We start from the raw sequence: 27,326 nt of genomic DNA on the forward strand, positions 1-27,326 counted from the left end.
GCACATAACTACAAACTGCGCCAGGGGAGGTTCAGGTTGGACATTAGGGAGAAATTCCTCACAGAAAGAGTGATTAAACATCGGAATGAGCTGCTCAGGGGGGTGGTGTTGTCACTGTCTCTGGAGGTGTTCAAGGAGAGCTCGGACGTGGTACTTGGTGCCATGGTCTAGTTGACGTGGTGGTGTTGGGTCACAGGCTGCCCTCGATGATCCCGCAGATCTTTTCCGAGCCGATGGATTCGGCCCCAGGGCGGGCGGCGCTCCGGTGCTGACGGTGGTGGGCGTGGCCAGAAGACGGAGCGTGAGCCTACTGGGGGCGTGGCCTCCGCCAGGGGGCGGGGCCAGGTGTGCCCTTCGGACGCAGAGGAAATGCACGCGGCAGCGCGGTGACGTCAGGCGGCGCGGGCCGGCGGTGACGGCGGTCCGGGTGGCCATGGCGCACCGGTACCTGCTGCTGGCGCGGGGCGGCGGCTGCCGCCGGGGGCTGCCCGGGGCCCCGCTGCAGCAGCTGCTCTGCGGGAGGGGCCTGCTCGGGGGGACAAGGCCCTGCCTGGCGCAGGTGAGGAGCGAGCGGCCCGGGGATCGAGGGAGGGCCGTGGTGGCGGTGGCGGGCGGCCCCGGGGCGGGGAAAGGCGCCCCGCTGCTCGGAGCCGAGCGCGTCTCTGCTGCCCGCGGCCTCCCCCGGCTCTCCTCAGCCCGTTCGGAGGACGTGGCCCGGCCTGCTCGGTACGGGCCCTTCGGGGCGGCGGCGAACGAGGGCCCGTGGATGGGTGAGCGGGCGGGCTGGGGTGCCGCGCCTCCCGGCCTGGAAGTGGCAGCGGGCTCCGTGCGGGAGAACCTGCGGGCTCCTTCGGCCGCAGCAGGCTCGTCCTGCAGAAGGAAGACGGGGCGACATCCCAGAGCTGCTGCTGGTGCTGCACCCCGCCGGTATTCATAGAAACTTAGAATGTTAGGAGGTTGAAGGGATTCAAGGATTTTCTCCTCCCCACTCCTCTGCCATGGACAGGGACACCTGCCACTGCACCAGGTTGCTTAGAAGCCCATGCAGCCTGGCCTTGAACACTACTTATCTGCAGCAACACGTTCCAGTGTCTCACCACTCTCACAGTAAATAATTGCTTCCTAATATCTAACTTAATTTCTCCTCTTTGAATTTGTACCCACTTCTTCCTGTCTTATCACTACAGTTCCTGATAAAGAGTCCCTCTCTGGCTTCTCTGTAGACCCACTTCAGGTACTGTAAGGTAACTGTGAGCTCTCCATGCAACTTTCCTCCAGGCTGAGCAGCCCCAACTTTCTCAGCTTCTCCTCATAGAGCAGGGTTCCCAGCTTCCCACTGGTTTTCCAGGTGCTGTGTCCCACCTGATTCCAAAGTTCTTCACAGGGACACCTGCCACTGCACCAGGTTGCTTAGAAGCCCATGCAGCCTGGCCTTGAACACTACTTATCTGCAGCAACACGTTCCAGTGTCTCACCACTCTCACAGTAAATAATTGCTTCCTAATATCTAACTTAATTTCTCCTCTTTGAATTTGTACCCACTTCTTCCTGTCTTATCACTACAGTTCCTGATAAAGAGTCCCTCTCTGGCTTCTCTGTAGACCCACTTCAGGTACTGTAAGGCAACTGTGAGCTCTACGTGCCAGTTTACGCCAGGCTGAGCAGCCCCAACTTTCTCAGCTTCTCCTCATAGAGCAGGGTTCCCAGCTTCCCACTGGTTTTCCAGGTGCTGTGTCCCACCTGATTCCAAAGTTCTTCCATCACTTTCTCAGGGTGATGAGTTGTGTTAGGTCCTAATATCTAACTTAATTTCTCCTCTTTGAATTTGTACCCACTTCTTCCTGTCTTATCACTACAGTTCCTGATAAAGAGTCCCTCTCTGGCTTCTCTGTAGACTTACTTCAGGTACTGTAAGGTAACTGTGAGCTCTCCATGCAACTTTCCTCCAGGCTGAGCAGCCCCAACTTTCTCAGCTTCTCCTCGTAGAGCAGGGTTCCCAGCTTCCCACTGGTTTTCCAGGTGCTGTGTCCCACCTGATTCCAAAGTTCTTTCTCAGGGTGATGAGTTGTGTTAGGTGGGTTTGTGGCTGGGTGAGAGACTGAAATGTTAAAGATTAGTGGCTGAGCAGTTTGTTTTGGGTGTCAGTGTTCTGGAAAAGAGAGGCCTGGTTGTTTGCATCCCAGGATTGCACAGTGCAATGATGCCATGAATCTGCACATACAGTTGTGGTACTAACTGGTGAAGCATGAGGTCTATGCGTTCATTCTTAGTAAAATGGCCTTTGCTGTCAGCTGTTACAAGATGTGTGTTACCCTTGTTGACAGCTCTAACACAGTGGGGGAATGACAGGCCTATGGGACTGCTTGGGAAAAGGGATATGCTTAATTCCTCTCTCTTTCATGGGCGTCTGGCTTTGCTTTGTTTTCCTGTAGCACAGAGTGTTAGAACCACCACACCTTTATAGCTGTGAAGGTTATCTCTATAGTGATAATTGTGAGAGGAATACACACAGAAGGATGTTAGTAGCTTTGTTGTCAGCATGAATATGTGGCTTGTTTTTAATGATGAATTTGGTTTTGTTTGATCAGAGCTGAACATCATTTCAACAATAAATAAAACATTGTCAGCAGTGCTGCTGATCTCTCAGGAAGCTAATTCTTGTTACTGTCAACAAAATTTAATGAGTTCCTATTTGGAATCAATCTTAGGAAGGGGACTTTGTATTCATTCTAGCATCTGGCTTTGCTTGTGGGCAGAAAAATGAGGACCTTTGTTCCATAAAAGCCTTACTTTTTTAAAATTGATCTTTCTGTAAGAAAAAGTGAGTAGCTTAGAACTGTAGAACCTTAGAAAGGCTTGGATTGGAAGGGACCTTAAAGATCCTCTAGTTACAGCCTCCCTTGCCATGGGCAGGGACACCTCCCAGCAGACCAGGTTGCTCTGGGCACCATCCAGTCTGACCCTGAATACTTCCAGGCATCCACAACTTCTCTGAGCAACCTGTTCCAGTCACTCACCACCCTCTAGGAGTACAGACCTTCTGTCTAATTTCTAATCCAAATCTCTACTCTTTTAGTTTAAAAGCATGTTCCCTTGTCCTATCACTATTTGCCCATGTAGCAAATGACTTGCATTAAGGTAGATTTCTTTACTAGCTTTTTGTTGTCTGTTGTCCCCGCTTCCCATTATGTTCTTATGTAATATTTTCGTGGCTGTTAGATAATTAAAACTTTTGGTTTAATTTTGCTTTGATTTGGAACTTGATAATGGGTAAAAATGCAAACTTCCAGCTTTCTAGAATTAACAGATTCTCTGTCCTATTTGTATAGCTAAGCAAATGGATTTTCTGTTCCTGTTTTGTGTAGCCTCAGTTTTGTAAACTTTGTAAGTAGTTCTGCTTGTGGATTTGGGTTTATGTGGCACTCTGGACTAGTAACATTTTATGGGTTATTTTAACTCTAAAACTGACCTTTGTGTGTTTTACTTATTTAGAACTTATATTTTAAAAAGTCTTGATTTTTAGGATGGTGTCACAAGGTTTGCCTGAAAGACAAACATCAGATATTTATTTTGGTTGTTTTGGGGTTTTTTTGGTTGTTGTTTTTTTTAACATGCAGTATAATTTTTTGCCTCTGACTGGGAGACACTTGGCAAGAGTTTTCTGATATACAGTCTGAAACTGCATCCAGTGAAACAGTCAAAATGTGCTCTGTTTGCTTTCTCTCTGTTTAGGCAGCGGGTGTGCTTGTATCAGCTAAGCTTGCTGTGATATTCCCATTGCCAGACAAGCCCAGGGACAGGCCCTGTATCAGGATGATCAGTTTTTTTGCTGATGTTTTAGAGAGTTCTTGAGTGTCTCCAGTGAGGGGGACTCTGCAGCCTCTCTGGGCAGCCTGTTCCAGTGCTTAGTCACCCACACAGTAAAGACGTTCTTCCTCCTGTTCAGGTGGAGCTTCCTGTGCATCCGTTTCTGCCCATTGCCTCTTGTCCTATTGCTCAGCACCACTGAGAAGAGCCTGGATCAGCCTTCCTGGCACCCTCTCCTTGGATACTTTAAGACAATAATGAGGTCCCCTCTCAGCCATCTCTTCTCAAGGCAGTCAGGTGACACTGAACGTGCCATGAAGTCACTTTTTCTCACAAAGCAGCTTCAAAGCACTCAGCTCTCTGCATATTAACTTGACAGGTGACGCTGCCTCTTGGCAAGAGTTTTCTGATATACAGTCTGAAACTGCATCCAGTGAAACAGTCAAAATGTGCTCTGTTTGCTTTCTCTCTGTTTAGGCAGCGGGTGTGCTTGTATCAGCTGAGCTTGCTGTGATATTCCCATTGCCAGACAAGCCCAGGGACAGGCCCTGTATCAGGATGATCAGTTTTTTTGCTGATGTTTTAGAGAGTTCTTGAGTGTCTCCAGTGAGGGGGACTCTGCAGCCTCTCTGGGCAGCCTGTTCCAGTGCTTAGTCACCCACACAGTAAAGACGTTCTTCCTCCTGTTCAGGTGGAGCTTCCTGTGCATCCGTTTCTGCCCATTGCCTCTTGTCCTATTGCTCAGCACCACTGAGAAGAGCCTGGATCAGCCTTCCTGGCACCCTCTCCTTGGATACTTTAAGACAATAATGAGGTCCCCTCTCAGCCATCTCTTCTCAAGGCAGTCAGGTGACACTGAACGTGCCATGAAGTCACTTTTTCTCACAAAGCAGCTTCAAAGCACTCAGCTCTCTGCATATTAACTTGACAGGTGACGCTGCCTGTGTTCATGGAATTTACCATCTGTAGAGACAATCTAACAAGAAACAAGTTCCATTATTCAGGACTGCCCCAAAGCTCTGTCTGCTTACCCTTCTCTCTCCTTCACTTAAACTATAACTTAATTCTGTAGTAAACCTGTGCTAGTCTAGCTGAGCCAGGCAATTAGATTTGGCTTACTTAAACTTTTCTTTTAAACATGAGCAGTTGTTTCGTCTTAGTTGGAGTAAAGCTTTCAGAATATTCCAGTCTCTTTGCAAATAAAAAGTAATCTGAGTTTGCAGAAGAACTAAGTCCCTAATTGTTGTGTGTTGTAGGGAACCACTGACATAGGAGAAAATCCTGCTGTTTCTTTGAGTTTCATCAGTTGCTGCAGCATTCACTCCCTGTCTGTATTTAAGCTATATGTGATCTGTGGCAAGCTCTTTATATTTTATTGCCCACATGGCTCATCCTACTTGTCCTAAAACTTCTAGGAGCACAGATGGAATTGTTCATGTTGGAGGTCATAATGTATTTGACTTAGTAGCTGTTCTCTACATCAGCTTCTCTCTAGACAATCTGCACTGCTCATGCTTCTGAGAATCAGTGAAATACCCTCTTGGATTTTCAGTATCAGATTTTATTCAGAGACATGCAGCGGTACAAAACTAATCTTGATCAAGCAGCCCAAGAATTCTCAGTCTACAGCAAAAGCAAGGAATGAGAACATTTTGGTATTCTTCTTGGTTCCAGCAGGTGGAACTACAGGGATGCTTGAAATAAGTCTAATGTATTTCATCATTTAATAGGGGGTGGAAGAGGAAGCTCCAGACAGAAGATTTCAGCAGAGTTACAGCATTCAGTTAATGAATGACAGCATGCCTAGGGTAGTTCTACTGTGCAACCAAGTAATCAAAAGTTTCTTTAATATGCAAAAATGGTTTTGTTTACAGCCACTGTACCTTGACTATAGCACTGAGCTTCCCTTCACAGAAATAGTCCTGGAGGTGTTAGTCCCAGATGGATGTTTGCTGTCTTGCAGGGATACTTGGAGTCATGTTTTCAGGACCTGTTGCTTTTCAGTTAGTGTTTGGTTTTTGCATTTTACTGTTTCTGTGGCTCTTAAGGTAAATAGCTTCCAATCAAAAAGAACAGGCGACTCAGTGTCTTTATGTGGCAGAAGGGAGTGGAGGCAGAAGGAGAGTCATTCTGTGGGGAAATCTTGGCATGGATAATATTTTGTTTCTCAGAAGCCTTGGAAAAACCTATGAAGGAGATTTTATCTAAAATGTGTCCTTCTTGAAGAAATCAGATATGATTTCTCTTGAATAAAATTACAGTGTACACTTTTTTAAAGTATTCAGCTCTATTAGCAAAATTTTGTTAAGAATTAGCAAGTTTAAATATTTAATTTTCCCTCATTGCACTTATATGATGAATAACAGTAAACAGCCTTAGAACAAGGAGCAATAGGCTTAGGTATGTTGTGGTTTTATAACTGGATGTTTACCCACGTAGGGCTTTAGGTCTTCTTTTTGAACTGAGATTCCTTATCTGTTTTAATTTCTTATCTGGACGTAAATGTTGTCTGCCACATCCCTTTCTTTGGATTCAAGTAGATCTCTCATATTCAGAAGCTACAACTTCTTAACTATTTGGAAAAAGGTTGCAGACAAAATATGATTCAGTACTATGTGGATTGTCCTTGTACAGTCACAGTTAATGTTGCACTTTAGTGTCATTTGGCTGGTATGATTAAACGTGTCCCATAGAAATCAATGTGTATTTAATGTTCATAGCTTGAATTTTTTTTTGCTTGATTTTTCTCTTTTAATAAAGAATGTTTTGTTTGTGTGTAGGATGAAACTCTGTTCTTAACAACGAGAATAAAAGTCTCCTTCCTGTAGAAATTACTCATTTGATGAACTTTTTCCATTGTTTTCTTACTTTCTGGCACACAGCAGTTACTACAATATCTGTTGTAAAGTATTGTCTGACTAGCTGCAAGGCTCTACTAGAGAGCCTGAAGATTTTTTGTGGCATGTTGCTTTATATTTCTTTTTCATTTTTCAGCTCTGTGGCCAAGTTACCCCTGGAGTTACTGCGGATAGAAGCACTGTTTTGGCAAGTGTAATCGCTGCTTGCAGAAGGCTTTGCTCTCAGCCTCCCAAAGGTGACTGCAACTTTGATTTGTGAAATGAAGCAGACTGCTTACATCCCTTGCTGAAGACTGCACTTACCTGCTATTTAGCTTTGTCTGTGGGGAAATGAGTTCTTGTACTAACCAGCCTATAATCTCAAGATGGAACATTTGATTTATGGGATTTTTAGGTGCTATTCAAGAATGGTGTTGTTTTCTCAACTTCACACTGTGCAGTGAAGCTTTCTGTTGACATAAGTTTCTCTATCTCTGGTTAAAACATAGCTTTACTTCAGGTTATTAAATAGATGTGATATTCTCTTGTCAGCACAGCAGATTTATTTATGGAGACCAGGTAGAGCTTTTCAACAAAAAGACAAGAACAAAGCTGTTTTTGCAGTCTGTATGTTCCTAGCTTATTTGCTGGTGTATACCTTCAGCTTGTAATGGCTGAAGTGTGATGAAGGAATTGTAAAATAAAAACCAATTGTGTGAGCTCCTTTCTTCTTTCTCAATAGGATTTGAAAAGTATTTTCCCAATGGGAAGAAATCTAATGGAACTAAAGGTACACCTGGAGAAACAAAAGGTACAAAAAGTTGCTTGACTTCAGTTCTTTGTAGAATGTGTATTCATTAAACTAGACTTCGGCATAACAATTGTGAGTTTGGGTTTTAGGTTTTTTCTTTATTTTTCAGGGAAGATATATTTGTACCAGATTAGTTGAGAAGTGCAAGTTGATATGGTTTTATTATACATGATATGAAAGCAAAATTATGCTCGTCTTCTGGAATATTATTTATTTTTATGCTTCTATTGGAGTGCTGTCCCTCAATTATAAGTTAACAGACCTCTCTTCTGGTCATAACTGTCTCTCTGCCATTTAATGGACTATATATCTGGTTTTCTATGGAAAATGCTGGTTTTCACATCATCTAATTATTGTAGTATTGCAGACTAGTAAGAACATCTCCTTAATATAACTAACAAAAAGTAATGTGAGATTAGCATAAGATGTAAAAAAAAAAAAAATTATTTTTTTTTTTTTAGAAACAAAGCAAGCTACTTCTAGACAACCCAGTGGAACTAGTAGGGGAGGAGGGGGGAGTGGGGGAAAAAAAGGAGGAATGTGATGAAGGAATTGTAAAATAAAAACCAATTGTGTGAGCTCCTTTCTTCTTTCTCAATAGGATTTGAAAAGTATTTTCCCAATGGGAAGAAATCTAATGGAACTAAAGGTACACCTGGAGAAACAAAAGGTACAAAAAGTTGCTTGACTTCAGTTCTTTGTAGAATGTGTATTCATTAAACTAGACTTTGGCATAACAATTGTGAGTTTGGGTTTTAGGTTTTTTCTTTATTTTTCAGGGAAGATATATTTGTACCAGATTAGTTGAGAAGTGCAAGTTGATATGGTTTTATTATACATGATATGAAAGCAAAATTATGCTCGTCTTCTGGAATATTATTTATTTTTATGCTTCTATTGGAGTGCTGTCCCTCAATTATAAGTTAACAGACTTCTGGTCATAACTGTCTCTCTGCCATTTAATGGACTATATATCTGGTTTTCTATGGAAAATGCTGGTTTTCACATCATCTAATTATTGTAGTATTGCAGACTAGTAAGAACATCTCCTTAATATAACTAACAAAAAGTAATGTGAGATTAGCATAAGATGTAAAAAAAAAAAATGGTGGACCAGATTACAGAAGGTTTTAACTTTAAAATATATGTTTCTTTATGTCACTATCTTATCTTCATGAAATAACCTTGCATGATTTTGCTTTTTAAGGCCATATTTTGGTTGCCCAAATCTTGCTCAAGCCTCCTGTGCCAGGCTTTCATGGCAACTGGCTCTAGATGGCTCCCCACTCAGTGCCTTCTGTAAATAACTATTTTGTGCATAACTCCAGAAAAATCTACCTCTGTTCAGGAATGTTAATGACAATTAAGCTGTGTGAATGTGGTTGGTAGTAGTCAGTATTCTTAGAGGGGAGCCTCAGACCTTTAAAGGCCTCGTGTTTTATTTCAGTGGCAATTTGGAGAATTTTCTGACTGCACAATGGTCATTAAATGTAGCTTGTTCTTACGTGTTTGGACCTTGATGGAATACTTATGTGAGTTTCCCTTTGAAATGTATTGCCATTTATTGCCAGCTGTAACACAAAGATGGTGGCACCTGACAGTACAGGAATATATAAAATATTCCTGTATGTATATAAAGAATGTTTTTGGTGCATGTTTTTCATCTTTCTTATTTTTGTTTTTGTTTTTTTTCTTCTGTTAATTTTTTCATTTATTTTTTTGTTGGTCTTGCATGCATTCGTGGAGACCAAGGATAATTGTTTTATAATGGAGGCAGAAAGGTCATGTGATTTTTCTTTTTTTTCTTTTCTAAAAACAGTAGTTCATGGATCAAAACTCTTCAATTACTGTTTGTAAAACACTTAAAGATTTTCTGTTGCTGTAATTCCTCAGTTCTATATGAAATTTCTGAAGTGTGTTCATACAGCAAAACAGACTTCTGTTTAACATTCTCTGTTGCACCCTTGAGGGCAGGGAATAGAAACTACAAAGAAATACCAGAACCTGTTTCCTATGTGCTTACTGTATTACAGACTCTAATTTTTATTTTTTTTTTGTCTTCTCCATTTCCTAGGGTGACATTCCATGGGATGTCAGGGAGTTTCGGATGTATGTAGTGGGAAGTTCTTTTTTCTGGACAATGGTTGTGTACTACTTCTTCTTCAGGGTCCCTGGGAGAGAAATCACCTGGAAAGACTTTGTCAACAACTACCTTTCTAAAGGATTGGTGAGTGGGGAGGGGAATCAGTGTGAAACATCAGAGTGCTGAAGATGCTCATTTCTGCCTCCCCAGTTAGGCTTGTGTTTGTGTGTCTGCAGAGTGAGGATTGGCTCAGTGTAATTTTCAAGGGAGAAAGGAATTAGCTTTCATTTTAAACAGTTCCTAGATCTGATGTTCTGGATGGATGTGTGAAGATTTATGTCATTTCAAGTGAGGAGAGGGAATAGCAATTCAGGGCAAAGCTTTGATTGGATCTCATGTGGGTGCTGGGGCAATTTAGCCACACTCTCTCTGGGTATGGCTTTACAGTACAGGTGAGCTGACATAATGGCTTAAAGAGACATGCCAGATGCCTTTGGAAGAAGTTTGCTCCTAACCTTAGCACTTGCATGAGCCCATCCCTCTGAAAAGTAAAGGCTTTTCATGTCTGAAATCAGTTCCTTGGGGGATCTGAGAAGCAGCAGTGAGAACAGAAAGGGATGGGTGGGGAATGGAAGAATCCTTTCAAGGACTATTCATGGGCATCCCTTCACCAGCCTGACTGTGTTGTAAAGTATCCTCCTCTCTTTTCTCCTCTCATTTTGTCTTACCTGGAGCCACTACTGGAGCAATCAATTTTATCATCAATATCCTATTTGTCTGTAGAATTTGGCAGCTTTCCATACTTGGAGTAATAGGTTGATGATGCCCTGAAGTTCAGGAGATTGTGTCTTGCACAGGCTTTTTCCATTTCAGGAGCCACGAGTTCTTTGCTCTGTTCCCTCCCTGCTTGTAGCTTCGCCCTACAGGTTAGGAAAGCATTAGTTTGCTTTGTCCTCTAGGTTTTAGACCTAGAGGAATTTTTATTAACACAAAATTAACCTTCCATTACCTTTCTTTGGTAAGCTGCTTACCAAAGAACAGGGTGTCTCTTACCTTTCTTTTCTAACTGATCTCTGCAGAGCTGCTCTGTATGCTTCTGCCTAGACTGTCTTACAGTCAGTCCTGTTCTAAATTGGTGGTTTTGTACATCTTGTGAAAAAAACCTATGCTGATTAAATTTCTGAGGCAGTAAGACACTTAACTCTGTAAAAATATAATTTTAGCTGTTACAGTGAACAAAGCCTGAAGCCTCCTTGCAGAAAAGCATTGTGAAAATAGGCTGTTGCATAAAACCAAGTTTCCTGTGTCTTTGTAAGATGTAGTGTGGATATTCACTCAGGCTAAATGTGTAGCTATCAAGTGCTGTTGGCTGCCTTAGTGGTGGGGAGAAGACAGCACTACTGGAGTCATGTGCTTTTCAAAACTAAGGTGTTCAGGTAGTGTTGTGTGAAATGAGGTTAGTTCTAGAGTGACTTCTTAGCTTGTGTTTTGCTTCAATTCTACCAGAAATGGCCACATCTAGTGAGTTCAGGGAGCAACCTTACTAACCTATGTGCAGTTCAGGCCCAACTTCTAAAACTAGATTGCTAGTTTTAAATGCTTTAAAAATGTTAAAACCAGTTATTTTATGGAAAGGGCAAGAAAACATGGAAAAATTTTTAGTTGACTTCTGAAAAGGCCCTGTCAAATCCAAGAAACTAACCATTGGAGGAGACCTGTAAAAAAGATCATAATGGTATATATCTGCTAAACCTGTAGCACAGTTCCTAGGTTTATGTGCTATCTGTTACCCCAGCTAAATACTTTTTTATGTGATTGATGTTATTGTATTTAATATTGTAGCACAGGAAGCCCTTTCTATTAGGAAAAACAGCTGTAAGAACAAAGTTCAGATTTCCCTCATTTTGCTCAGTTTGGTTTGTTTTGGAAGCTGCTCTAAGAGTTTGAATCATATAACTTACTGATTTTGGTGTTTGACCACTGAGACGATTAACTACTGTTTAACTATTTTATTGTAACTGATTTCTGCTGATGCATGCATTGAGTTTTTTCCTCAAGAAGAGGATACGATGTCAGTCTTTCAATCTAAATTCCTATGTGCCAGTATTCCTTTTTTCCTGATTACATACATTATTCCTAATGGCAAACTGTAGACTGTGGAACTGTGCTGATGTACACGATTAATTGTAGTCTCCTAACTGGAAAACAGAAAGATTCATATTTGTCATCTAAAGCTGTGGTGGAAGCACAGTGACTGTACACTCTTCACACAGGTTTTGTTCTTTTCTCCTCCTACAGGTGGACAGACTTGAAGTGGTGAACAAGCGCTTTGTTAGAGTCATCTTTGTTCCTGGAAAGTCTCCTCATGAATGGGTAAAAGCTTTTAATACATGTATATGAGATATTAGAAGCAGCAAAACAGTCATTTTATTTAAAGTTTGAGACAAAAACTTGGTCTGGATCATTAATAATTTCTTAATCAAAAACATGTTTTCTTGTTACATTATCCTGCATTGTGTGTTTTTCACTTTACTGTATCAGTCGTTTTGCCATAGATACCTTTCAACTATGACAAATAGTTCCTTTCCAGCACTATGCTCTTTAATACAGATACTTAAACAGGACGAGCAAGAAATTGCTGAAAGTCTATATTTTTAACTGCTGTTTTCCATCTGCTCAAGAAAATCCCAGACTTAAGTCCACATACTTAGGAATTTTTTCTGTTCCAGACTGCTTTTAGTCAGTTACTTGAGAAAACAAAGATAAGTGTTTGTTTCCAAAGTATTTATTTCATGGAATTGCTCTTCTAGTAGCACAGTGAGGAATAGGCTGATGCAGGTGAAAGTTTTCCAAAGTGGCAGAGACCTATTAAAAATATATAACATTTTCATAGAAAATTCAAAGAAACATTAGAAAAGCTTTATCAGGTTACCTCTTCTTAGATGGTGGAGCTTTTCTTCACGGTCTCTGAAACAAGGTCTGCAAGTCTCTCCTGGGTAAAGTGAAATCTTCCGCAATTACTTAATCAGTGGGTTTCAGGGTTTCAGTGTGGCTTATTTATACACCTACTCTTTAGCCCACATACAACCAATTGCCATTGTTTCCCAATCAGTTAACTGCTCTGTTTTTTTCTTTTTCAATGTTAGGGTAAAGAGGGACAAGTCAGGCAGGTCATGGTGCAAAAGGGGAGATATTCTTGACCAGATCTCAACACATTTTGAAAGTAATATCTGGATCTTTCTTTCTGGTCTGTAATAAATTTCATGCTGGGGTTTTTTTTGTTTGTTTGGGGTTTTTTTGTTTTGGTTTTTTTTTTTTGGTTTTGATTTTTTTTTTTTTTGTGAAGACAGGTGACTTTAAAGCTAGTATAAACTGCAGAAGTTTTTCTTAAGAAAAGCAAAAACCTTTCTTAGAAAGGCCCTTTCTCAGAAGGGCTGAGATGTATTATTCTGACTATATAGCTCCCTTGTAAATCACTGTTTGTTACTCCATTCTGTTTTTTTCTGGAGAAAATTCCAGGATTTCCATCTGTTTAAAGTTCCCTAAAACTATTGGGATTTATCTCTGCAGAAGCAGTGATAGATAAAAGTGTATTTACGTTGGGAGGCTTCAGGTTTGTTGTGTGCCTCTTACACCAGTTAAACACTTGACAAGGCAACTTAAACTTGGTCCAAATCTAACACATGCCCAAGGAATTACCAGACTAGAGGAAGCTGATTTGTAGTGAAGGTGAAATAAGACAGGGCACTTGGTCATCTGTGCTTTTTTCCTCGCAGTACGTCTGGTTTAATATCGGTAGTGTGGACACTTTTGAACGGAATCTGGAGACTGTGCAGCAAGATCTGGGAATAGAAGTGGAGAACAGATTGCCTGTAGTCTACTCAACAGAGAGTGATGGGTAAGAAGTTGCTTTAAAAAGTCTCTGGTAAAAAAAAGTACGTTGTGTTTACAGTAGAGAAGTAGGTTTGTAATACGCATACCTTATGCTTCGCTAGGTGGCAGTATGATCGGAATAACAATCAGCTTGAGTTTATTTTTGAGTGTTATGTGTGAGAGAAGCTGTTCAGTACTTTGTCTATGAAGAAATCCATATCCTCTTACTCTAAATATAGCTTCTTATTATATAAATGTTTTACTGTAACTCCTTTCTTCATTTAAGCCCTTCCTTTTACTAGAGCAAGCGTTAGCTGGGCACAGCAGCAGAGCTCCAGAGATGACACTCATGTAGATTTTTGAACAGACAGATTATATTACAGAATCACAGTATATTGGCTGAGATATTCTGGGCATCGATTTTTGGCCAAAACTAAGCATAAGTCAAATTTTGGGGCCTTGAAAAAAAAGCAAGAAATGGGCGATTAAGTAGGTCACACTAAGCTGCCTGTTAACTGAAACTGGAAAATGGATCATGCTCTAAATTGTTAAGAAAAATAGTACTGACGTTAGATTTACAGCATTGTTACTTCCCATTAGGGAATAGTGGCTCTGATACTAGATTTATGTTCTTTGTATTAGCCTTATGTAGCTGAATTTCATTGTCCTTATTTAGAAGACAGTAAAAGTGCTTCTCTGATGTATTTTTCCAAATGGCTAAAGAAGACAAACGTAGTCTTGTAACCCAGGGACTAGTTTCTTTTTGGTTCTAAGTCAGCAGTTTAAAAGTTACTCCTGCTGATGTCTGTCAAATAGGTTTTTTATCATCAGGAAGTTCAATTTCGGGTGTAGTAGCTCATGTGACTAATGAAAATGGCTCATTTACTGCCTCTCTTGTGTTTACATACTTGGTACTTGGGGGTATTTGTGGGGAATGACTTGGATTTACTACAGTGTGTGTTACCAAGCTGCTGCTGCCTGTTGGTCTTGGTGGCAACAAGAAGAATGGTGGTCTTAACACTGGGCAATCCTGCAACTTCAGAGGTTTTTATTTCCCTGTTCTACATGCTGCCTGCCTCATTTCTGTTTCTTTATAATGAAACATGATCTTAAGGATGGTCCATAAATAAACCTGTTGAGCCTTTACTTAAACAAACCTGGGAAAAGTGATTGTCAGGGCAATGCAGCACTTGTGTGAAAAGGCTGCATGTTGGCCTGAGGCTTCTCACAATGGACTGGGAGGAGTAGATCAGTTCCTATGCCTTTTTCAGCCTTGTACAGACATTTACTTCCTGAATCCCTCCTTCTGACCATGGCTGTGATCCTTTCCTCCTCAGTGTCTTGTTCTTCATATAGATATTTATATGCATCACTCTGCCCCAGGAATGCTGCAGGAAACGGGAGAGAGCAGCTATATGTAATCAAAATACTGCTGTTCCCTGTTGAATCAGAATCTACTGAATACCACAGTAGAGGGAAAAATCCTTCTTTTCCTCTTTATCCCAGGAATATGGGTTATCTGTAAAACCTGGAAATCCTGTACTCGTTTATGATTTTGCTTCTTCTTTTCTTCATTTTATTTTTGCTGAGTGTGGGTGGAACGTCTTATGAGCTGTTTGTGGAAGCTGTTCCTTTTCACAGAAAAATCTGTACAGTGCTCAGATACAATGATAAAGAGGACTGTGTTAGGGTTTTGGGCTTTTACAGAGCTGTGTTAGAAAGCTGGAGGACAATGGACAATTTAAAAAGACTAAAACAGCAAAACAGAAACAAAAAACACCATCCCAAGAAAGCACCCCCTCCCCCCTGCAAATCTGTATCCTTGAAAATAGAAACATCAAAGAAGGAAAAAAATGTAAAAAGTTGAAAGACCTAAGGGAAGAAGAGCGTGTATTTTGGAGAGAAGTTTCTGCTTGAAATAATAGGTTACACTGTCTCTATACTAGCTGTTGCAACTTACTTTGAGAATATACCCATTTACTTAACTAGTCCTGTAAATTTACCTTTGAAAAACAAGTTACTTCTGTTTATTAGGTATTGCAATTTTAAATCTGCAAAACTCAGCAATGTTACTTGATGTGCTTGTTTAAAATAAGCAAGTATCAGTATAACAATTTGTTCTCAATTTATTTTGATGGTTTCCCAGTGTGAGCGACCTGCAAAAGTACAAACGTTGCAAGTTAATAGAATATTAGTCCTGAATTTGCTTATGATGGAACCAACATCTTATGCGTGTTATTTGCAGTAATGGATTTTTGTGATAGGTTTCTCTATTTTTGTTTTTCTCCACAGATCATTTCTCCTCAGTTTGCTGCCTACAATTCTGATTATTGGTTCATTGCTGTACACATTAAGAAGAGGTCCTGCAGGCTTGGGTCGGGCAGGGCGTGGAATGGGTGGACTCTTCAGTGTTGGTGAAACTACTGCCAAAGTCCTTAAGGATGAAATAGATGTTAAATTCAAAGATGTAGCTGGCTGTGAGGAGGCCAAATTAGAGATAATGGAGTTTGTTAACTTCCTGAAAAATCCCAAACAGTATGAGGATCTGGGAGCAAAAATTCCAAAGGTAAGGGATTGATGACTTAGACTTTATTCTTCTAGTAGTCCACAGTGTTCTAAACTGTACTAGGATTGTTTACATATGCAATGCTTTCCAGCTTCTGTCTTCCAATCAGAAAAAAAATAAGTAAGCATTAAGTGTCAGCAGTGTAACTGTGGTGCCAGGAGACTTGCCTTGTGGAATACATTATCTGTTCACGTGGACCAGAAGTGATACACATGTAGGTGTAACAGCAATCTTGCAAGTGGTTATTACAGAATTGCCTTTTGCCTCTGCTGGCAGGGGAGTCTACCTGATGACATACCTTTCTTTTTCTTACTTAATATGTCAGTCAAAGAAAACACTGTTCCTGCAACTCTTAAGACAGCATGGTAGTGTTGTATCTAATTTGTTTTTCCTTTTACTCCTTTAAAGGAGGGATTAATCTTCAGTTATTTCCTTGCATGATTTTGACTGTGGTGAAAGAAAAGCCAGAGAACTTAATATCATTAACATGTTATTTCATAGGCTTAATATTATGTTTTCTTCATGAGGAAAATACGTCTGTTTCTCTTGCAGGGGGCAATTCTGACAGGTCCTCCAGGTACTGGGAAAACACTTCTGGCTAAAGCTACAGCTGGAGAAGCCAATGTGCCATTTATCACTGTCAATGGCTCAGAGTTCTTAGAGATGTTTGTTGGTGTGGGTCCAGCACGAGTAAGTCTTTGGCCTTGCTGTTTTCTTCCAGTATTGGCTGTTGAAAAGGCATTGTCAGGTTTGGGAGACAGATGGTTTGATAACAGCTGGAGTTCTTTCTTCTATGCAGATTGCTTACAAGTGTGATGCTAGATGCATGTCTAAACACAAAAATCACCAATGTACCTTTAATAAAAGTTACTAAGGCAGTTCACTGGCTGGTTTCAGGCCATTAAGGATGTGCCTCTTTTCAAGTGCTTGAGAGCATAGAATAGCACTCTTTAAGCTCTGATCTGAAGTAAATTTACTAGCTGGATCAGAAATCTGTAGCTCATTCGACTACTGCTGTGGAAATGCCTCCTCCTGCTCCAATCCTGTTTCTTCGAAGAACTTTATTCTCTTTATGGTTTCAAACTCACAGTTGTAAAGAGTTGTCTAGGACACACAGATAAGCTTCTGATTGAAATTTGGGTCCAGCGACTGATTTCTGAAGATCAGATGTTTTAAATAACCAAATATATGTCTGAATTTATTTTGTGCTTTTCTGCCTTTAACTGTCTTAAGAAAGCTCACTAAAAACATGTGAAGTGGTATAAAGAAGTTACTGATGGTATTTTATGGAAATGAAAATTTGGGAAAGTATTAGGTATCCTAAAATAATAGTGATACTCAGACTTCTGTTGTCAATAAATACCTGAAATGCCCCAAAGCAAAGTGACTTAACTTTTCTGTACCACTCTGTGAAAGTACTTTTACTATCCAGTGAAATCTGTTGACACAACTTTGGCTAGGAATCAAGGTTTCAACACAGTTCATAATTTCTGATGCCTATAGGAAACAATATGGGAGGGTTTTACCTTCAGATCCTATTCATTTATTTAAACAAGGCAGTTGTTAGTGATGCTAAATTGATCATTTCTAAATTGAATGTACTAGAACTAAAACTGCTTACACAGTCTTGGTTACTTTTGTGATTTTTTAGTGTATATGCTTACAGAAACCTTTAGTTTCCATAATTCATATATGCTAAAAATAGTTGTGTGATTCTGGATTTCTCCTTATTCCAGTGAAAAGATAATTCACTTTAGGCATCTGACAGTTGTTTATCTTGTTTCTTCACTGTACTTTTTTCAAAAAATTTGGTTGACTTTGTGTAGTACAAACCTGCTGTCCAAAATTTGCATCTCTTCATGTCTGCTGTATATTTTTTGTCATCAGAGAAGCGTTCTGTAATTGCATCACTAATGTATAAAGTAGTAAAGCTCTGAGCTGCATCTAATTCTCACTCAGGTCAAAGTTCTTCCATTAATTTTTCATTTCCTGTTTGCTCCAGTTCAGTTCCTCAGTTGTAGATCTGTTAACTCACTGAACTGGTTTTAATGAGGTCTTTCTGATAGGTTTGCAAGCAGAGCAACATTGGAATGTTGCATCTAAAATTCAAGTCTGATCGTGCTGCAACTACCACAGTAGTTGTTTAAAATATGAAAGTCTAAAAAAAATTTCAGCTATCTACTCATGTCCTGTATGTTTTTTCCAGACTTGTGGAAGTTAACTTCCAAATGAGTATTTGGAGGGGAATTAAGTAACTTATGGTTGCCTTGAGGGCTGGCTGAAGGCTTTGGAATGAATGCTGGCTCAGAGCCCTGCCCAGTTGTATGGATACTGTTACTGATGTGCCTCTTCCCTCCGCTCCCCACCCCCCAACTCAAAAGAGTTACAAACCAGTCTGATACATTCTCTGTTCTTTTGTTAAGGTTAGAGACTTATTTGCTCTGGCTCGTAAAAATGCCCCGTGCATTCTCTTCATTGATGAAATAGATGCAGTAGGGAGGAAGAGAGGAAGGGGCAACTTTGGAGGACAAAGTGAGCAAGAGAACACACTCAATCAGCTTTTAGTAGAAATGGATGGTGAGTATTTAAGGCCTAATACTATGTTATAATAACAAGGATATTGGAAAGAATATGCTTGTTCAGACCTGCTAACCAAGATTTGGATTCTAGCTTAAATTCAAGTTGCCTCTGTTTCCTTGTTTCCTAAAATAAAGCATGGTGACTCACTTTGCTGCAGCCTGATGTTTTACTAAAATTTATTCAGAGAAAAAGAACCCTCATTCTGAATCTCCTAACTCTTTGTCATAGTTGAATAGGCAGAAAAGTTCTTCACAATGAGACCAGTCTGTCTGTAAAAAAATACAGCTAGCCATGCTGGTTCTGTGATTTCCTGAGCAGTTAATCTATTATTGTGTTTTGAAGATAAAGCAGGATTTGATATAGCAGTTCACAAAGCAGAGCCCAAGGCCATTTTCTTGCTTGTTATGAAAAGCTGGACAATGCAGCAATAAATAGAAATATTTTCAGCTTTAAGATCATTTGTTTGAACTTCTGTCAGTTCAGACTGTAAGTGCCCTGTAAAGTGGGCAGTCTTCATTTCTGTTTTGGGTTTTTTTCACAGAAATTATATTTACACAGCTTTTCTCTATCACTTTTCTTTAACAGGATTTAATACAACCACAAATGTAGTCATTTTGGCAGGTACTAACAGGCCAGATATTTTAGACCCTGCTCTGATGAGACCGGGACGCTTTGACAGGCAGATTTACATTGGTAAGTTTTACCTGGGTGCCTGTACCCCTCCTGTGTTTGTAAAACACTGCTGAAGTCACTGCAGCTGTTTATACATGTAGCTTCCTTGCACACACTCAGTTTGAATATATATGTGTGTGTGAAAAGTAAAACCATGTGCCTTCTATTTTAAAGGACCCCCAGATATAAAAGGAAGAGCTTCCATTTTCAAAGTTCACCTTAGACCTCTGAAATTAGACACTATCTTAAATAAAGACAACCTAGCAAGAAAGCTTGCATCACTAACACCTGGGTTTTCTGGTAAGTGACTCCTAATGCCACTATTATTCTCCATTTACTATTTATGCTTTAGATGTTTGATTTCCCTACTAATTCTGGTTTTCTTGCACCTCATCTTCTGGATGGCATTTGATTTCATTGTATTTACTGGCACAGCCTGAAATTTTCTTTACCTGTTAGAACAAGTAGGAGATTTCTGAGGGTCTCAAGTTTTGTCAGCTTCAGTCAGGGTGACATGAAGAGGGAATTTCTTCTGCCTTCAGTACAAGCAATTCAGAGGTTTCTGATTGTTATCACTCGTGTGTGTTCTTGCTTTGTTTGTCCTTTCCTTTGTTTGTTTCATTCTTGGACACATCTGGAGAAGACCTGGGTTTTGTGGAGTTTGTGTGCATATTCTATAGGGGAATTTATGTTTCTGGAAGTAAAAACCAAAAAACAGTGCAGAATTCAACTATTGGTCAATACAGATTTAAAATTAATTCGATTATAAGCCAATAATGAGAGTCCCCACATCTATTCTGAATTCAACACTTGTGAATTCTTCACTGGTTTTTGGTCTGTATAAAACTGGTTTTCTGTGATTTGACTGTCAATGTTTCTGGCAGCTACAGTGATGATGTTTGTTATCTCAGTAGCACAACTGTGAACAGTTTTAACAAAAAGTGGATGGCTTGAAATCTGTAATGTGAAAGGATATTTTCTAAAGATATGCCAATATCTGAGCTATACAGAATTCACATGGAGGAAATGCATGCAGCTAAATATATACTAGTTTAAGTATAATCTGTTGCAGACAGAAAAGGAAGGTGGGATGTATCAAACAAGTACTTCATCGGTAAAAAACTATTTGCTGGCTGTCTACCTATGAGAAAAATCCTAAAGCCTATAACTATAGTATAGGTATTTAAATATATGTTAAATAATTAAGCTATTTCAGAGCATATTACCTTTAATTTTCAAGCTGAGTGAGAGTTTATAGCAAACTAGTTTTAGGTAAAATTATGCTTATGCTAAACTCAGAGAAAAGTGTTGAAAAGGATCAGTAATTCTTGCCTTCTCTTTTAGGTGCTGATATTGCTAATGTTTGTAATGAAGCTGCTTTAATTGCTGCAAGGCATCTCTCAGATGCTATAAACCAAAAGCATTTTGAGCAAGCAATTGAAAGAGTTATTGGAGGTATGTGAACAGCACCAATTGTTTCTCAAAAATTGTTATAGGCAACTTCCTTTTTTTGTATGTGTAGGAAGCCATGCTTTTGAATCTTTGTCCTGCTCTTCAAGGTTGTTTTCTTTCTCTCCTAAGCACACTTGAGATTTAGAAAAGAAGTATCTTGTCTATATTGCTGACTTCTGTAATAGAGGAAGGGGTACAAAGAGAAATTTCATCAGGACTCTTCTCTAATTTCTTCTTCAAATGGCAAGAAGAAAAACTGTTTGGATTTAGGGATGCTTTTAACTGCTGTTAGCCTGGAATAGTCTAGAAAATATTTTTAAGGTTCAAAAGTTTTATTTAAATATTTGAATATTCTTAAGAACTTCCATTGAAACTAGAAAGTCTAAGGAAGGACAAGGTTACAGTGAAAGCTGGAAGATGTGAATTTCTAAAAATTGCAGGTTTTGGCGGGGGGGGGGTGTTTAAACTTTTTCAACGGATCACATGTATGGCCTCTAAGTATTGCTCACCATCTTTGCAAATGAGGTAAAGGATTTCAGAGGAGGAAGTTGTGTCTGAAACTATTAATCAAATTTATTTTACAAAGGTTTGGAAAAGAAAACTCAAGTACTCCAGCCAGAGGAGAAAAAGACAGTAGCATATCACGAGGCAGGGCATGCAGTTGCAGGGTGGTTTTTGGAACATGCTGACCCCCTGTTAAAGGTAAGAAGGTTTATTTGAACTTTTAATTTTAACAGTAGCATGGACAACATCTTTTTCTTTGTGGTCTGCCCCCCCACCGCCCAAGAAGATATTTAAATGTATTAAAAAGCAGTGTAAATATGTCAGTTTCAGAGTACATTTTGGTTCATTTCTTGTAACTTTCTTAACTGTTTTTTGACTTAGCTGTTACATAGTTTGTAGTATAAATGTCCTTTGAGAGACCTGCTCTTCTCATGAGGCTGCCAGCCTTGACAGCTGCTTTTTCTCTGAGGCTGTCAGTATTGATCAGTGGTTTAAGTTACTCTTACCAGGTTACTTCAGGAATACAGAAAGCTAAATTTTAGTTTCAGTTTGCTTTCTTGTGGGTTCACAGCTTGACAAGTTGAATGTAGAGGAAAAAGCACCCCAATCTCCCAAACTTGCTTTAACATTCATAGTTTTGTGTAGCTGTGTTTTTAATCTCATCTCAGGCTTAAAAATATTGTATGATTTACTTCTGGAAGAAAGGCCATTAGTAAATGTGGGAATTCCTTAAACTGTTCAGAATGCTAAAGGTGGAAAAATGCTATATCTGTTACAGAGTACATAGTGCCCAATACATAACATTCAAAGAATTGTGGATTTTAATTAAAATGGTCTTTCTAAAATATGATACAGTTTTTAGAGAAGATATGACAGTGGTCTTACCTTTCTTTTCCAGATATTCTAGTAGTTGTTATCCCAGTTTAGAGCTAGCCAGGGCTTTTAAGGATAAAACACAATGGGGGCAAAACTGTAAATGGAAATAATGTCTGAATTAAACCTCAAGGGTGAGTATGGTGTAGGTTGTGGTATTAAAAAGTCAAACTGAAGAATGCTTTATGGTTTTTAACACTGTTTAGTTGTAGCATGTTACTTTTGTTTGTAGGTATCTATTATTCCACGTGGTAAAGGACTGGGTTATGCTCAGTATTTGCCCAAAGAACAGTATCTTTATACCAAAGAGCAACTACTGGACAGAATGTGCATGACTCTGGGAGGACGTGTGTCTGAGCAAATCTTCTTTGGAAGAATTACAACTGGTGCCCAAGATGACTTGAAGAAGGTGACCCAGAGTGCATATGCTCAGGTATGGGCTTCAGTGAGACTTCTGTTTTTCCTTTACTGTTTTCTTCCTCTTCCTAACTCATGTTCTGCTATGATGTGATTTCGTCAGGTGCATCCCTCAGAAGCCTTGTTACAGAAAACACTCTATGAATAAGCATCATGGTGTTGTTTAGAGATGCTGATGACTGAAATATTTTATTTCAGTCTCACAGCAGCAGTCTGTGCATTAGGCTTCAATTACTGCCCTACATCTGCCCACAGGAACATACACATTGCAGTTGGATCCCATTGGATTCAATTACATGTGGGAATTGTTATGCTTATTTTAAAATGGAATTTAGTGTTCAGATTTGATCATATCACCCTACATTTACAATTGCCCAGTGTGAAGATTCAGTTTGCATTCTCACTTGAAATCCAGACAACCTTGTTTGAAAGCACTATTTGATGTCAGTTAAGGCTGTGGGAATTAAGACATTGGTTTGTGTTTGTGTCATATTAACTAATGTAGATGAGTAATTTAAAATCTTATCAATGCAATGACTCGCCTAAGTGTAGCTGTGGGCTACACACAGGTGTGTTACTACATTTCCTGCATCAGGACAAAGGGTGTCATCTCATAAGACACTCACAAGGTGCAAGAGACATTTTGGAGTACACTTATCTTCCCCTGCACGCTTATCCCCAAACCCCACCTACTTCCTGGTCTCAGGCGTGCTTCTTAATGCCTCAGTTCTGGAAGGCAATGTGTAATGATATCCTGTTAATTCCGTGAGATCTTCAGTGACTCTTGTTCAATTTTAAATTTATAAAATAAGTTGTAGCTATGATATTGTCTGAAAAATCCTTTTGCCAGGATTTTTCCCCTGAGGAGCCTCAGGAAAGAAATGTAAACAATAACTATCTACTGCTGTGGAATGCAACAGGTGCATCTTCCATTGGTCCATGTGGATTGTTTTCACTTGATGACCAATCACAGCCACCTGTGCCGAGGCTGTGAGCAGTCACAAGATTTTGTTATGCATTCTATTCTATTGTTCTTTCAAGCCTTCTGATCATTCTTTTCTCTCTGTTCTTTTAGTATAGTTTTAATGTAGTATTTTAATATAATATATCTCATAAGATAATAAACCAGCCTTCTGAAATGGAGTCAAGCCTCACGTCTCCACACATGGAGAATCCTCAACAATAAGTCTACTTACAGACTTCTGTACATGTCAACCAAAAAAAAAGTATCAAACTTTTCTTAAGGAAGCAGGTTAAGATGCTTGGTTCTAATGGTGAGATCTCTTTGAATTCTGAATATTCATTGTCATACCTATGTGGGTCTTGCTAGACTGAGAAGTGCTGCTATAGTAACCATCAAATTGCTAGTAGCCATGGAGTGAATAAATAAATAGCAGTTTGAACTTGCTTCTGCCTCTACTGGAGCAAAATGCAACTTAAAACATCCACATTTGGCAACCGGACAAGTCAGTATTCAGTACTGAGTGAAGCAAGATAAGAATTGCTTGACATTTGTAGAGGAGTGTCTTGGGATGAGGGATAGCATATGATTTTTGGTCTTGATAGAAAAAACCTTCAAGACTCTCTAATTTAATAGTCAGCTTATCTTTATGGGTGAGTGGAGTATGCTAAACTTTAGAAGTATTTTGAATTGGCCAAACACTTCTATTTCTGGTAAAGAAGGGTTTTATTGCTTAAGGAAGGCTGAAGTGTTTTTTGTGTAATATCTCAGAATTTAAACAGCAGAGTACTATGCATACCACTAGCAACCACTCTAAAATGGTGTTACTTGTGTCCTTCACTTCAATCAGGAAAAAGAAATAAGTGAAAGTCAATGCACGTGTGTTAATTTCAGTAGACTTGAGTTTTCAGGGAAGGGTTGATGTTACAGGAAAAGATTAGGTTATAGCAAAATGACTTCTTCCTTTCCTTTTTGTTGGCCATATTTTACATCAACATACCCTAAATGCTTGCTGTCTCTCCTTTGTTTATTTGTTTTTTTTTTTTTTAATTTCAGATTGTTCAGTTTGGTATGAATGAAAAAGTGGGGCAGATTTCCTTTGATCTCCCTCGTCAAGGAGACATGGTCTTAGAGAAACCTTACAGCGAGGCAACTGCCAGGTTGATAGACGAAGAAGTGCGGTCGCTAATTAACATTGCCTATGAAAGGACATTAAATCTCCTGACTGAGAAGAAAGCAGAAGTGGAGAAGGTGAGCATTACAGTGTTTTTAGCCACAAAGTTCCAGCTGGTAATCCAAAATTGCATTGAACTGAATTAGATTTAAAATAAAGACTGTATAAGTATATGAGGAAGTTTGCTCAAAACCCATTTGATGTAATCTTGAAAATGTGTCACAAGACTTAAGAGAAGCCTCCTTTTGTCTTGGAACACCTCTGAGCAGCTCACAAACATGACTTAACATCTCTCCCTGCTTATATGGTCAATATTCATTTGGAAAGTTGGAGGGAAGAGTCTGCTTGCTAACGTAGGGTTTAATAGATGTGATAGGCAAACTTAAAAGCCCAAAGATTAAATACCAGGATCCCAAATTTTTGGGCTAAAGAGGCTCTTGGAAGCAGGGAAGGTAAGCAGGGAAGTTCATATGACTTCCTTTCTCTGAATTCCTTTTGAGCATTAATAAAAATATCTTTGTCTTCTTCCATTCTGTCCCCTGGCTGCTTGTGATGTGCCTCACTGCAGCCAAGATAGAGAATATACACAAACTCATTCTTCATGCCACAAAACCTGATACAGCAAAAGGATCATTTTCTAGGATAGGCATCCAATAGGCTTACTGACAAGGAGACAAGTTTGTATGGGCTCCATAAATCCTGTTGTAGCAGGTCAGCATCCCAAAAGAGATCACTGAATGTGGTTTGTTCTGAACAATGAGCTCACTGACCCAAGGCTGCAAACTACCCTGGTGCAGTGTTCACACATTGGCATTTTATGGTTCTTGAGCAGCCCAGCTGAACCATCCCCACTGACTGGAAGGGAACACTTGTTTTCATCTGCCACCTAATGTCTTGCATCAGGAGCCTTTTGGCAGAAGCAGAAAGCTGCTGTTCTGAAGCAACAATAAAAGCAACCCACAGTGAGGGCACATTGCTTAATTTAAAAGCAGGATTAAAAATAAAATTGTTTGTGCTCCCTAAAAATGCTCAAGAGGGAGAAAAATCTTGTATCTGGTGAACTCTGAACATCACGTTTTTTCTATCAAAATTAGTCAATGCCAAACTAACTGCCTTAACAAACTCTTCCAAATAGGACAGCCATCTTAGGTATTTGATCTATATGACATAACTTGTTGTGCTGTTCCAGGTTGCCCTGCGGCTGCTGGAGAAGGAAGTGCTTGATAAAAGCGACATGCTAGACTTGCTTGGCCCAAGACCATTTGCAGAAAAGTCTACTTACGAAGAATTTGTGGAAGGTACAGGAAGTTTGGATGAGGATACTTCACTACCAGAAGGCCTTAAAGACTGGAACAAAGAGCGTGAAAAAGAAAAAGAGGAGACAACAGATGAACAGGTCGCTAGGCAGATCAGAGGAGGGATGCCATTTTAACTGTGAAGCGTGTGCCCATGGTGACTTGCACTCTGGAAGAGATACAAACTCACCTAGTTTGTACTTCAAAACAAAAAATATTTATTCAACCAAACTGTATTAGGGATGGGTGGAAGAGTGATCTCTTGGGATGAGATAAGGATGTTCTGCTTCCGATGTATGTGTGTGAGATCATCAGTTCACTGGTAAAAGGTGATCATCTTTTGTTTCCCAGCTGGAGAAGCATACAAGGAATCGGAGCTGCAGTGGAACGCCAGAACTGAGCCTCTCAAGCTTTGGAACAGTTCAGATTCATGCACAGATTTTGTGGCACTGGTTTTTGAGTTTTTTTCAAACGTCTGTAAGCTTAAAAAAATCAGAGGGTTTTTTGATTATTTGTCTAAGCTATACCTGTATGTGACCTGTTTCCAAAAAGAAAAAGAATCATACAAAGTGCATTGTCAAATGTGGAAGTCTGGTTGTACAAAGTACTAGCTTTGCAAAACTATCAGCTCTTTCATCTGGCCCTTTCCCCTTCACCTCATTTTGATTTTAGAGTTTGTCTACAGAGAACTGCCATGTAAGTTGACAGTGAAACTGAACACTTGCTTAAATATCTTAACATGTACTCATGGTTCAGTGTCTTAAATTAAGTCTGAAACTGTTTGGCTCCTGCAGTTTTACCAGTCAGTTTTTTACAGAGTTCTGTAAACTATTGAACATATGAATGTGATGTGTAAATACAGTTTGAGTCAATAAAAACAGTACTTTTCTGAACAAAGCTGTCCCTTTTTTTTTTTTTTTCTTTTTTTTTGCTGGTTTCTGAGTATAGAATTCAGAACAATGCAAAACCCTGTTAATATAGGGTAAAATGGTTGTGTTCACAAATACAAGCAGCAAGCAAAGCCAAAGGTGATAAAGCAGATTGTCAGTTTCCTACTCATTTGCTTAACAAAAGCTATGGGGATTTTTCCCTGCTTAGTTTAATAGTTGTCTTAGTAATCTGCTACTCGTTGAATGCTGCATGCTAATGAGTCATTAGTTGGAGAATTCAGCTGTTCAAAAATCAATGGCCTTTCCCCACATCCCAGCAGAAGACAGGGAAGCATGGGTGGAGTGGTGGTGAAGGGGGAGAAGGAAAATGAACCAATCTTCTCTGCTGGACCAAAAATCCTTTAAGGGTAATGAGTCAGAGGGCAGGTTAAAAGGATAACTAGTGACTGATTCCATCTGTATGTTGCAACATACTGGAAACCAGTAGGATGACAAAGGAAAAGGTTTATCTGAAAGTTTAGACTCTTGGTT

The 27,326-nt window shown here is 39.7% G+C and overlaps 1 protein-coding gene across 1 annotated transcript; it reads left to right on the forward strand.

Moving 5' to 3' along the window:
- The first annotated feature begins 335 nt into the window (after positions 1-335).
- AFG3L2 (AFG3 like matrix AAA peptidase subunit 2) lies at positions 336-26,798 on the forward strand. The gene is made up of 18 exons (XM_041477582.1): positions 336-559; positions 6,802-6,901; positions 7,387-7,455; positions 7,917-7,995; positions 8,546-8,582; positions 9,530-9,682; positions 11,837-11,911; positions 13,315-13,436; positions 15,704-15,977; positions 16,530-16,667; positions 18,401-18,554; positions 19,143-19,250; positions 19,404-19,529; positions 20,574-20,684; positions 21,268-21,383; positions 22,291-22,491; positions 24,493-24,687; positions 25,800-26,798. Exons 1-18 carry the CDS (start codon positions 434-436, stop codon positions 26,040-26,042), a joined length of 2,427 nt encoding a protein of 808 aa, XP_041333516.1. The 5' UTR covers positions 336-433; the 3' UTR covers positions 26,043-26,798.
- Positions 26,799-27,326: the final 528 nt, after the last annotated feature.

Source organism: Pyrgilauda ruficollis, unplaced genomic scaffold, assembly GCF_017590135.1.
Source record: "Pyrgilauda ruficollis isolate IOZ18807 unplaced genomic scaffold, ASM1759013v1 scaffold41, whole genome shotgun sequence".
NCBI classification, from domain to species: domain Eukaryota; kingdom Metazoa; phylum Chordata; class Aves; order Passeriformes; family Passeridae; genus Pyrgilauda; species Pyrgilauda ruficollis.